General features: G+C 31.8%; 1 protein-coding gene across 1 annotated transcript in view; it reads left to right on the top strand.

Annotated features, from left to right (window-relative positions):
• The window catches only part of LOC106465192 (phosphofurin acidic cluster sorting protein 1-like), a 112,121-nt gene that overhangs the window by 30,368 nt on the left and 67,875 nt on the right, over window positions 1-13,878 (top strand). The window contains exons 5-7 of the mRNA XM_022393045.1: window positions 8,036-8,161; window positions 11,457-11,607; window positions 13,489-13,697. Of these exons, the coding sequence (XP_022248753.1) occupies window positions 8,036-8,161; window positions 11,457-11,607; window positions 13,489-13,697 (486 nt within the window). The remainder of the gene's footprint in view (window positions 1-8,035; window positions 8,162-11,456; window positions 11,608-13,488; window positions 13,698-13,878) is intronic.

Here is a 13,878-nt window from a genome sequence, read left to right as displayed (position 1 = left end):
ACAGACCATTTGCAATAATTGTAAACCTGCTATCCGTGTAGTTGTCAGCACAAGTCGGGTTCACTAATAATTGCTGGCCAATTGCTGATTCACATTTTGGTGGTAGAACTTTTGTTTTACAGGAGCGACATGGTAAATTCTTTACTTTCACACGTAGGTCGCACTTCACAAAGACTGCAGGATGGAATTAAACAACATGTACCCACATCCATAAGAAATAAGAATGTGAAAGAAAAGAATTTACCATGTCGCTCCTGTAAAACAAAAGTTCTACCACCAAAATGTGAATCAGTAATTGGCCAGCATTTATTAGTGAACCCGACTTGTGCTGACAACTACACGGATAGCAGGTTTAGAATTATTGCAAATGGTCTGTCAACCTTTCATCTCTGTATTTTGAAGCCACCTTTATTAAAACACATAAACCTGTCCTTTGCCACCAAAAAGAATTCCTATACAATCTACACATCCTTCAGTAGGTCTGTGACATTTCCTTATTGACTTGAGGACTTGCCAATCAGTGATTGCCTTACTGGCCTGCATTGATCTGACTCAGTTTATAAGCTGTACTATTTCCTATAGGTCATTTTCCAGACGGTTCTGCTATGATTAGTTTCTGAAGCAGATATTTCCTTTACAACATCTCAATCAACAACTGGTCCAGTTATCAACGCTATTTTCAAGTTTTGAACAACTCTACTTTCAAGATCTACATGTGCCGATGTTTCCGTTTATGAACGTTATATTTTAAGATCTGTGCAAGAACTCGGCTAACAGATGTTTCCGCATATAAAAGCTATCTTCAAATTCTCAAAATATTTTCCTATAAAATTAAGAGCTTTAAACTTACGTAATATTAAAATTTGATTTATTAACTATGTTTTGATGCCAAAGTTATTGGTATATATTGATAATAAAGTAGTTTAAATTTTGAATGTAACTCTAAAAAGGTCATGGAACACTGCTATTAAGGTCATGGTACACTGCTATGGAGGATGGAGCCACTTAGAATTTCATTCCTCTGTCGTTATACATATGATTAGCTCCCCACATCATCCAACTCAAGTGTTTGGTATGATAAGTCAGATTATGTCATGCTTGTGGTAGGAAGAGAACATTGCAGCATATTCTGAGTTCATGATCAGCTAATCGGCAGCAAGTGATCTTCGATGAGCTGACTATGTCATGAGAGGATAACATCCAAGAAGCTCATGAACAGAAGTTCACCAAATATGTTTAACTGAGATCTATTTGTGAGGATAGAGGATGGAAAGGAACATGCTATCCATTTGAAGTTGGCTGCCGAGGTTTTGTTGCAATTTCATGAGTGACTGCAACACTTTAGATTGAGGAGTAGTGCAGTGAGAGGACTGTGTAGAAGTCATTTGAATCAAGCTCATCATGGATATAGTCAAACTATGTTCAGGAGAGTAGGTAGACTAGAGATAAAGTGAAAAAAGCATGTCCACCTGGAAAGCAATGCAAGCCCATTGGTGGGAGGTAGCATGAGTATGCTGCTGGCCCACCACCCTGAGGAAGTACTTAGTTTTAAAGGGCCAAAACTTCCATTGACGGGTGGCACTTAGCTGATGATCCTACTGGTGTCAGCACTGAATGCAACTACAATCTTCAGTTTCGTGTATTTAATTTTATGCCGTAAAGATGTTGACTTCTCAATAAGTTTGCTATCAAATTCTGTCTGATCTTCTTATGATCCATTTAAATACCTTCTCTGTCATTTTTCATTTATCAACAAGGAGGCAGGTGGTCTCCAAACTTCTGTTTTCCTAGTTGTAGACTGTTTTTTGCATTTATGATCACCATGTTTGGTTGTTGGTCTACCGTGTCTCAGAAGCTTAGGCTCTGGTAGCAGATAGATTATTTCACCTAGACTTGATTTTTCCAACAGAATGTTCTCTCAGTTATCTTGTGTTTTCAGTGGATTTGCTCTCTCTATGGAAGTCCTATCATTGCTGCTTTTCTGACTTTCCTCAGAATCTAGTTTCCACTCTTTTGGTCTTCAGTCTCAGATTCTAGAGCTTTGGTAGTGGAAGCTTTGTGTCTGGAGAGGTTTTAACCTCTTTTTTTATATCTTTAGGTAAATTTTCTTTTTCTTGCTTATGAGAGCCAGGTTAATTAATTTTTTCTTTGAATGCTTCTTTCTTACCTGCACTTGGGCTGCAAGGGAGGATGATTTAATTTTTTTCTCCATTCAACCTTTTTCCATTTCTTCTGTGTATAATTATTCTGACACAGGTTTCGTCTTTGTCCTGTATGAGCTATTCATTGTTATTTTACTCTTACTGTCCCTTTTCAGGGCAGATGATAACATCTTATCCCCTTCCACTTTGACTGGTTGGGCTATACTCCTTATTTGGCTAGTTTATTCTTCTATGGGTTATGACATTTCTTATTTTCATGCCACTTTCCATCAAATTTATTATTGCATGGGTTTTAGTACCTCTAGCCATCACTGTCTGTTGTATGAGATCTTGCAAGTGATAACACATTATCATCACATTACTTACAACATATTATGGTTTAACCTACTTCTAGTTTCATGTCCTTCTAGTTGTTATTCTCCACTCTATATTATGGAGACAATGGAATCCACTGATTTGCTAGTGTTACCTTACAGAGAATTCCTTTCTCCTGAGATCCTCATCAAGTTGGTGATAGCAAAAGGTGTCCAGGCTATCTGTCCTTTCCAGGCAATACTTGAGGAAGTAAAAAACAACAAAAAATTCTGTCTCATTTTATACACAAAACCAGTTTCAATTTGATTGATATTCATTAACATATTTCTTTTAACACTTGATTCTTCAGATTGCAGTAGTCACCATGTCTAGCTATTAATTTTTATGAATAGCAAAACTGAAAGATTTATTGGTGACCTGTTGCAGTTGTGCCACATCAAGCTTTGATAAATTTATTTTTGGTAACAATATTATAGATTCGTTTCAATAAATGTTATTTTATTGACCTACATTGTGCAAATATGATAAATAATATTATTCAGTAGGTAAGAATTTCAGTTATAATATTTTGCTATTATCTATTGTACTTTCTAAACCTAACTTGTCTTATCTGTTGTCTTTTCATAAAAGAAAATTTCACTAGCTGTCGAACAAATAGAATTTAACAAACATTTTGAGGAAGGAAAGAACATCTGAAGAAATGAAAAAAAAAAATTCCAGATTGTGGTTTACTCCTAAAGCCCATAAACTTCCCACTAAATTCTTTTGTTTTCTGCAGGAACTATATCTTATCACTTTCCCACTAAAACCAAAAATTATTTCTCACACCACACCTATTCACTACATTGATGCAAATGATTTATAATGTGTTACATATAAAGATATTTAAACTTTGCCTGTGGATATTTTCAAAGATCTTTATTAATAGTTCAGTGAATGTGCTGAAGTTCATAAAAGGGTGGAAACAAGAAGCTGTACTGATATATTCTGGGAAAAAGAAGGAAAATAACATGAGAAACAAGGGGCTGATAGTTTCTTAGAAAATATAAATGTATACATTGGATTATATAGAAAAATTCACCCCCCAAAAAACTAAGCAGATTGTTTACAGGCAAGATTCCTTAGGGCTGTGCAGACATTTAGGCTAGGACTTTTTTTTTCACTTATCTCTGTGAAGACACTCAATTTTTCTTTGAAAAATGTCAAAATATCAATTATAAAATATTTTTGGTTAAAAAATTGTTTGAATGTTGTTAGAATAATTGAAACTTGATGTGCAGGTGTGCAATAAACTCCTGACAAGTGCTCACATCGCTATAGGGATTAAAGAAATAAATAAAAGATAAATTCAAATTAATTGGAAAGCTAGAAAGACTGACACGTGACTAAAGTAAAAGATATTAACGGGGTAATGAGTGAATATATGTATGGTTGGGAGGGGGGGGGGTAGGGTAAGTGGCAGAGAGAAATTAAAAGAGGGCATACACGTGAATAAATGGTAGATAGGTTATTAACTCTTCCACTGCAATATTTATATGCAAACAACCCCTCCCAGTGTCAGGTTTATTTTTGATTACCACCAAAAAAAAAACATGGCTTAACTTCATCACTTACCTGAAACTTCAAATATGTAAACTTTGAGAACTTTGAAAGGGAACATCTTTTATTCATAGTCGTACAAAATCACAAACTTCCATAGCAGTGCTACAGAAAGGGACATATGCGAACAACAACCATCAAATGTAAGCTAACTGTATTGATTGAGAGGTAAGATATTTTAATAGGCCCCTCATGAACCAGTGGGGAACATTTTTGTTTTAAAAAACTAAAACTTCCTATCTGGTTTTTCTTAATTTGAAATTAAATTTTTTGGCATGTTCATTGGCCAAAAAGAAGGCATTTTCTGCACTCTTTTAGCATTGGGGGCTGCAAAAAGTAATTTGACGTGGTAGGGTGACTGAAATCTGTCAACGCATCATGAGCTTAACGATCAAGCACAAGAAGTATGGAAGTCTCCAAATGACATGCAGAGGTATTCGGGAACCATTTAGAACCACCATGGTAGATAGTGTGCAGCAAGCCGAGTAAATATTATGCCTATAGCTGCTTTCAAAGTGTTTCCTGTCTGCTCATCCTACTGCTGACTATCGTGATCCTTTGACCTTCGCTACCGAATCGCAGGTGAAATTGTTCATATCTCAATTGAAAGCTAAGCATAAAAAGATGATAGCAGAAACATAAAAGGTTGGCAGTTGCTTATTTAATGATACTGGAATGTGGCTTTACTGAATTTACTCCTAGCAGGTAGACCTTAGTACTAGCTAGTATGGAGACTTGAAGATGCTATATTTCACTTTCAAATTTATCAATTAACCAATGAAACCACCCTCTTTGGGAGTTTCCCGATTGAACTTACTTTTAATATTCAACAAATTGTTGTGTAAAGACAAGCCTTGGCTCCTGGGGCCTTGTTAAAATAACATGCACATTAAGAAAGATAATCGTATATAACAAACTTACTAGAAATATTTCAATGTTATAAGTTTATTTGCTAGTAAGCCAAAGTTGTATAATGATTAGATTGTTTTGGATCATCAACTGTGTAACTTATGAATATCTGTATCCCTGATATCTGATGATGATTGGCTATTTTCAAGTATTTAGTTTTTAATCAACACATTAAGACAATACAAAATAATCTGCAGAAAATTAAAAATAAATTAAACATTATAATCAATAAGGTGTAATGAAATTAGAAAAAAAAAAGGAACAGGTTATTATTTGAAAAACACATAAATACACCATTTGTTTGTTGTGTAGATCTACACAGCATATTAAAATGTGAACATAATGCACTTTGCTATAATATTTCTCTTTCTGCATGAGCAGGTCAAGGTGTTTCATTCAAAACTTAATTAAATAACTTTCTTATCAATAAAAACAGTTTTAATCAAACTTTTTATATCACCTTATTTTTAACTTCTTAATTTCAAAAAGAAATATTTGACAAATCTTGTCTCTTTATTTTTCAGTGTATAATACACCTGAACTCTGATTTTTCCATTTCAGAAACTTTTAAGTTTTAAAATTGGGTACTACAGCTTCCAACCAATTAGAAACATAAATTACAAGTAATAATCTAAAATTAGAACTTCTTACCTTCTTGAGTTGATGTGATATTTATAAATTTATGAAACCTATTACAGAAGCCTCCCCTTCTCTCTCTCTGACTTCTGAAATTTTATGCTAAACAACCTTACATGGCTGTTGCATTTTATAACCAATGGAAATAGTACATTCTGTGTATATCTCTCAATTTTACATTTAGTTCTGCTATTGTAAGCTATTAGTCAAGGAGGATTGCTTGGTTTATGTTGATCAGATTTAGTAATTGAAACAGTAATGGAATTTTTCAAATATGTTTATAGATTACTTAGAAAGCCAAATAAATTATAGTAGTTTTGGGACATTCTATTCCGTTGACTGTTTTATTCTTTTTGTTCTAAGATGCATGTTAAAAAGCTACATTAATTTTTATCTGGACACTCATATTTGTGAGACTCACTGAGGTATAGAGAAAAATGTTTGAAATGTTTACTGGAGTTAAAATGGTTTCAGTACACACTGAACACTAAAATCCTTTTTTAATGTAAATACTTCTTTATTGTTTATTTTAATAAAAGTAACCAAAATGTAAAAATTATAAACTTCTCAGGTAAGCCCAACAGAACCTCAGTAAAATAAAAAGTTCATAATTTCATTAGCTTGAGTGTGGTGTGAAACATATTTAGATCACATGCTGTTTATGTTATTTCCAAGGGAATCATCTAATGGGTTTCCATGTAATTTACTGCCTTTGATGGGAAGGTTACTGCTCCAATGGGCAAAGTACAGCAATAAAACCATAAAACTAAAAGAATACAGACATGAAAAGGTTAACGATTAAAACTGTTAGTATAAGTAATTTGGAATTTTCTGATCAATTTTGGTATTATTAATTTTATTTCGTAATTTTCAACTCTTCATTTTACTGTACATTGATTTCTCTATTGTTACTATTAGGGTAGAGAAAATAAGATAAAATATAAAGTTGATGAAAAATAAAACACTTTATATTCATTTAGAAGGTTCTCCAAGTTAAAAATCACATTTCACTCAGACTTTGTAAAAGGTTTTGAAGATTTACAGACAAATCTTTAGTAGAAATATTTTATTGAAAACATTGATTTTTCTTTTGTGTGCGAGTCCAACAAACTTTTAATGTTTACTAAATGCTAACTAAATTTTGTGAAGATACACTTAGTAAATTAAGAGTTATAGCATGTGTAGTTCCAAGGTTGGTAAAATTGAACAACTTTGTCATTATAGGTTTAAGATATTTTCATTAGAGCACTAACATAGTCACAGACTAGTGGATGTTACAAAAAAAATTATAAACAGGGACATACCATTTGTACATTAGACATTGTTTGTATTAAATGACTTAACGAGAAATGATAATTTAGTGAATGAACAAAAGAATTGGTGAATTATGAAATAACTGCATAAATTGAATTACTATTTACCTAGTAATGGTAACAAATGAATTAAAAAGCTAGTAAGTGCAGAAATAAAGAAAATTTATGTCTTGTAAGTATACCAAAGTACACAAATTTCCCTCATGAATTTTATTTTTTTAATCCTGTTCCACAAAAGTTTCCTCAGTTAGAAGTAATGTAATTATTATTCATTAAATGTAAACATGTTGTTTAAAGTTTGTTATTGTTAGTAAATTGGGGTTATTTCATCTGGAAAGTTTTGTTTTGTTAAGTTATAGTCATTTGTTTAAATGAAATTTTAAATGTGAAGAACTGGAAGATTTATTTATAAAGTACACAGTACTGTAGATAACAGATATTAAAGAAAACTATCTCAAAACAACTAGCAAAATTAGGATTAGCACTAAAATGGGAAAATTGCAGGTTAAACATCCACATGCAAAATGAATATCATACTATGTAGAATTCCATAAGGAACCTAAATTTTCTTAGCAGTTTCCAAAATTTAAATGTTATTAAGTAATTCACTCTAAAAGTGAATCTGTAATACTAAGCTTCGTGTATCATATTTTTGTAGAATGAAAAAAATGTGTCACTGAAGTGTATAAATTTAGAGACATTCATTTTCTTACATAATGAAACCTGATAAACAGTGATTTTAGAAGATGGTCCTCTCACTTTATAAATAATTTTGATTAATAGAAAATATGAAGCTTCGGTGGTAACAGAACTATGAATTTGTAAATGGTAGTTACTAACTATCCAATATTTATTAGGGCAAAAAGTCTTTAAATATTAGGAATGTATATTTATGGTAGCCAGTAACAGTTTCAGAATATAAAAGACCCTACAGTATAGAAGTATTGGTTTTTCTTTTTTAATAATTATTAAACATTTTTTTTCTGTTACAGTACTTAAAGAAGAAACAGTGTACCATAAAAGTGTACTGTAGTCAACATTAAGGTAATTTAAAAAGAAAATATTCTGGTTTAATATTAATTTTTGTTGTTTTTTTATTAGTACCCCCATTTTTTAAAAAGGACTGGGAATCAGCTACAGATAATGCTTCAAAGAAGGAAACGTTACAAAAACCGTGCTATTCTTGGTTTCAAGACATTAGCTGGAGGAATCATTGATATGGCTGAGGTCAGTTATTTCAGCTAGAATAATAAGAGATTTTTTATGCAAATTTAAGAACATTGTGTTTCTTCCGAGATGATAAATTATTTAACTTAAACTGAGTAGTTTAAGTCTGATATTTTCTTACACTTAATATATTTAGTCTTCATGCAAAAAACACAAATTTGTTTGCTGTAAATATCAGCATTATTTTTTCTTACACATGAATAATTCATTCAGATTTTTTTTTTCACATTTAGGGTTTGTACTCTAAGTTTTTCAATTAAGTTAGTTTTATACATAAACTTAAATTGATACCTTTTAACTAGTTTTGAATTATGCAAAGAAATTAAACCTAGTTTACTTCACTTCATTCTCATTCCTTTAGTATCTAAAATTTACAATTTTAATAATCTTCATATGATAGTTTGTGTTTTCCATGATTCATGCTGTATTTTGATAGTCTAAGATAATCTCCATCAGCAACATTTTTAATGACTTCTGCCCAGTGTTTTTATCCAGTTCTGTATAGTCACATTTTCTCTTCACACGTTTCCGAGTACACTGAATTGCATTGTATCCTACTGATCTTTATTTATTTTTCTTCCTATTTCCAGTTTGTTAAATCCTGAATTTTGTTTCATTGACCTTGTAGTTATGACTTTTTCAATTTAAGATGTTCAAAATATGTTAAAGGTGCTCTTTCTTCTGCCCATGTTTATAAAGTAATTTTAACAACTGCTGCTGGATCTTGTTTTTGTTTTCATTATTTGTTATTAAAGACAGCTCATCTGAAGACGTCTGGTGCTTTGAAACTATACTGAAATGACACTAGTGTGGATATACTAAGCGCAAATATCTCCTCAATTTCATCCTAGGACTATAGAATTTGTCAGGAGTTAGCATTTAAACCTTTGCATGATTGTGATTTATCCATGGATTTGGATCAAGGTTCTGCAACTTGCATCTCCATTTATTTACATCATTACTTGAGATCTGATGCCTAGTTTTTTTTTTTTTGTTTGTTGTTTTTTTTCAAGAGTGGTTGGAGTGTTGAAGAAATTTTTCATTCCATTCTTGAAAGATTCATTTTTCGTCAACTTTTCTTTGAGTAGCAGAAATTCCTGATTTCCATTTTTCTCATCAAAATTTGTTGGCCTTGAATCAGTATTAGGGAGCTTCCACCAAATTCTCCTTTAAAATGTCTGAGATTATTTATGCTTAACTGTCTTCTCACTGTTTATACAAGGAGATAGATAGCTATTACTTTTATAATACCATGTCTCAGTTTATGGCATTTCTTTTTGTTGGTATTGTATACTTTTTTTTCTGTCAAGTTAAGTTATACTGAAGCAAGTTTTTTTGCCTTCACTTCATTCTTTACATACGTTTTGCATATGCTCTTGACTTAATGGGACCCAAATACATTTCTTTATGTTGGCATTCTATCATATGCTATCCCTCTTTTTTATATTTAAATGCTCAAGATTTTTTAAAATACATTGTCGACATGGTCCTGCTCTTAGATCCTTTTTAATTTTATGATAATTCTCTCAGATTAAATCAAGGCCACATTCAGACTCTTCTAAGCAACTCTACTGTTGTATAACTTTTCAGTAAAACAGTTGAATTTGAAATAGTTTCATTGGTTATTTGATTCATGATGTTGTGTGGAGGCAGATTGGAAAGACTTGTGAATCTCTGGAATACTGCTGTTTTGGACTGTTTGGGTTTAGCAATCTTTGAAAAGACTTTGGTAATAATGTGTGACTTCTCACCCTCTTTCTTTTTTTGTTTGTTGTTGTTGCCAACTTCTATTACAGTTCTACCAGAAACCAATTCCGAAGTCAGTCCTTTACATCAATCTTTTCTTTCACTTTAGGCCAAAGAGAGTATTGGAAATGTTTTGAACTCAAATACTGTCTTTTTGTCTTTTATTTTTGTTTCCCAAATGAAAAGGAGACCTGCCTTTCTAGATTTCTTGTTTGTTTTCCAGTGGTTCCCAATTTCGAGGTGAAGCATATTCAACAGTTGGATTATCTACTGAGATGTCTTTGGGTGCCCAGAATTTATGTTGCAGATACTTACTTTTACATTCATTTTTGTCCATTTGTTTTGTTATCAGGAATTGCTTTTTCAGTTTCAATCTCTGACTTTTGGTATAGCAGCTTCACCAAATGTTTTTACTAGAATCTTTTTTTTCTTTTGCTTTGGTAGTCTAGATACATTGAGTGAATGACTAGACTCCTTCCCAAGAAGTGTGTGGTTAAATGCACAGTTGGAAACTCAGTGTAGTTTGTAAGTGAATTGGACAGAGAGGCAATCCAAATCACATCTTCAATCAGAATCAGTATCTAACTCCTAACCAATTAATATGTGTATGAGGGTCTTGTTTGGGAAAGTTGCAGCTTTCATATCAGTTGGTGAGTAGAATAATAAGAAGCTATATTACTTACAACAAACAAATTTATATGTCTTACAGACTAATGTTTCTGCAATGCCAGAGATCTGTGACCTTGATGTTATCTGCTTTTTCTTATACAAAATGGCTTCCACTTCTTATTTCATATGTTTATGGTAAGAGAAGGTTGCCATTAAGAATTCTGTGTTTTTTCTCATATCAGATATACCATCTCATAGTGTATGTAGCTGCTACTTTCAGAGTTCCTCAGGATGATGTCTCTCGCATCTCACCCCTGTCAGCATCAACAAGTCTACCTGTACATATGGTTTTCATCAATCAGATTATTTTTTTGCTTATTTCACTAGTGTAAGTCTATTTACATTTCTTAGACTACCTTTAGTTTAAGTTTCTGAATCTCTACCCGGTGCAGTAGAAGCATAGTACCTGGAATTGCTTTTTTTTTGTGTACTTCAAAGTTGTGTGATTGAGCAGCCTACAAAAAGGAAATGTATCACTTGCTTCTCTGTTTCCAGTGGTTGTGCCTCCTTCAGTTTGGTAATTTTAACTAAGAGTTATGGTGATGTTAATGTACTTTTCTTTGAACTGACGTTTAGCATTATAATGTAATTCACAGAGATGCTTATGTTTCTATCTTTTATTTCCCTTTCTCTTTACATTGGTGGTTTGTTTGACCATATATAAAGTTGAATAACAGAATATGAGAGAAAACACATCAAATTACCATGTGAGCAAGATATACTCTGTTTTATAATAATTAAAAATAGTTGAGGAATGAAGAAATGGAGAAAAACTAAATATTTGATGCTTGGTATAGTTAAAAGAAGTAGTTAATAGTTATAGTAAAAGTGAATTTCTCTTTGAGCTACATGTTTTTTCTTGATGTTTATGTTAATGCAGGTCTTACAACGGCCAACAGACAAGGAATTGGAACTTTATTCTGATGTTAAAGAAAAGAGTGAAGTTACAGCTAAAGTCACCATGCTAGCTGTGAGCAGCCAACCTGTCGACCATGAAGAAGCAGAACGGCAAAAATCACTCTTACATACAGGTATTTTATTTGTTTTTTAACATAAACCTTGTCTATTGAGACTGATTATAACTTAAGCTAACTTTGTCCCTGAATAGATATTATTGAAAAATTGCTCAAACATTAATTTTTTCAGCTTATATGGAAATGCATGTTTGTTTTGATTTTCTGTGCTTTGTGTAGAATTTGTTGAACAATTTGCTTAAAAATAAAGTGGGGAGACCATTTAAAAAATTATATGAATGGTACAGTGCAAGGCAAGTATAACACCATAACATTAACCATTCATGAATTTACAAGATTATTGTATGAGAATGTGTACAAATATACTAAGTGGCTATGGGATTTGCTGCCAGTATGTGGCAATAAAGAAATTCACTTAGTCACAACTCTTCACTGGAAAAAAATATTTTACATATTTATTCCTGCCTTTTCAAAAAAAGGTTTGCTCTCAGTGATAAAAGAAATGCTGTAGTTCTGATTTTGATTGTAATTTTAGAGATGCCTAAATTATTGGATTTAAGAGATTTTAAATAAGTAAATGTTTACAGAGTTTGCCTAGTATTGTAATTTTATTGCATTGAGTTATATTATATCTAAATTTTTTTTATCATGGTGTTTTTGTTTTTCAATTCACTAATCTTTTTAAAAATAAAATGTTTAAGCAACTGGATAGCTAGTAGTAACGTGAGTGTATTAGATGAGACTGTTTGTTGAAAGCATGAAATTGTGCTATAAACCTGTTTGAAAATATATCCTCTGTTAAAATAAACATTAAAAATATTAATTTCCAAGTTTGGCTTACTATCAGTGACATGCCAAAAATGAACAAGTCTGCTATTAACTGTTTTATATCATATTTGTAATATAAATTCCAAACTGTGGCTGAACAATAAAAGTAACTTAAAGATCTCAGTTACTGTTAAAGAACTTCTCTTCATGTGCCATATCATCTTCATGGTATATAAAGTTTGTTATAAAAGTTGTAAACAATATTCTTTAATCAGCTTAAGGTTGCTTGATAATCTATTTTTCTTATGGTTAACGTGCTACAGTCAAAGTGGTTAACCCTTTTACACAGAATAGGCTATTTTGATCTTGTATATTTAGTGTATGTACAAAAACACATTATTACCTAATGTTTAGATAATTAATGATGCAGTGAATGTAAGATATAAGAGAAGTAATGAACTTTAGTATTTTCACTCAGTAGTAAAATCAGATTGCTTATTACTTTTAGCCCATTAAGTGCTGAAATTGATTAGACATTGTCAGTTCAGCATATTATTTGTGTAATAGTTCCTCCACTTCAATAGTGATTTTGTCAGACATTATCTAAATACGCACGTTAAAACCTTTTTTTTTTATCTTGGATGTTTTGAAACTTAGTATCACAACAACTATAACAATTTACTTTTAGCTATTTGAAATTCAAACTTTTAATCCTAACTTTTGAAAGCTAGAAAAATTGCATAAACTTTACTTCTGTAAAGTTACAAAATATTCATGTATGTTCAGCAAAGGCTACATGGTTAGGTTTATTTAAAAGCTGGTGGATTTATTTATAAATTGAGCAGTGACAACAGGCAGATAGACTTGTATATACTTTAGCATTAGGTAATTTTGTTTTTTGAAAAGATCAGGACAGTTTTATTTACTGTAATCTAATTCCTATAAATATACTCTGTTATGTATAAAATCAAATCCTAAGAAAGGGTTAAATCAAGTCCAAGTTTAACAATGTGCATAAATGTTTAATGCAGTTGATGCAGAAAATAGATTCAGGAAATATTTCCTCTATTACTAGTTGGTATGTAGTAAAGTAAATAATCTGTATCAAACTTGTGTGTTACACATTTCCAGAAAAATAAGAGACCTCAATGATTATATGTCTTTGTACAGAGCAATTAGGAGAGGGTGATAATTTTTCTGATGATGATGAAGATTCATCCTCTAATGAAGAAGGCAGTGACAGTGAAGCTGCTTTAGAAGTTCCCCAAAGACATTTTCATCCCAGTCGAAGAATAGAACAAAGACAGTCTCATTTTCAAAAAGTGTTAGATCACAAACTTCTCACTGCAAACGGAGAGGAAAGGCCAGACCCAAACCAGGTTTTATATCTATTTATTTGTATGGATACAAGTAAAGAAAAAACTTTTCAGAAAAGGAAGTAAATGTAGGGATGGCTAATATTAATCCTTCGAAAACAATGCAAACAGGTTAGTAGGGATGGCATTTAGATCATCCCTACATAATAGTACAGGCAAGAATTAACATAAATAATTATGTAGA

This window comes from Limulus polyphemus, unplaced genomic scaffold (genome assembly GCF_000517525.1).
Source record: "Limulus polyphemus unplaced genomic scaffold, Limulus_polyphemus-2.1.2 Scaffold1864, whole genome shotgun sequence".
Classification (NCBI taxonomy): domain Eukaryota; kingdom Metazoa; phylum Arthropoda; class Merostomata; order Xiphosura; family Limulidae; genus Limulus; species Limulus polyphemus.
The sequence above is the reverse complement of the archived record's forward strand: the minus strand, read 5'-3'. Positions and strand labels throughout refer to the sequence as shown.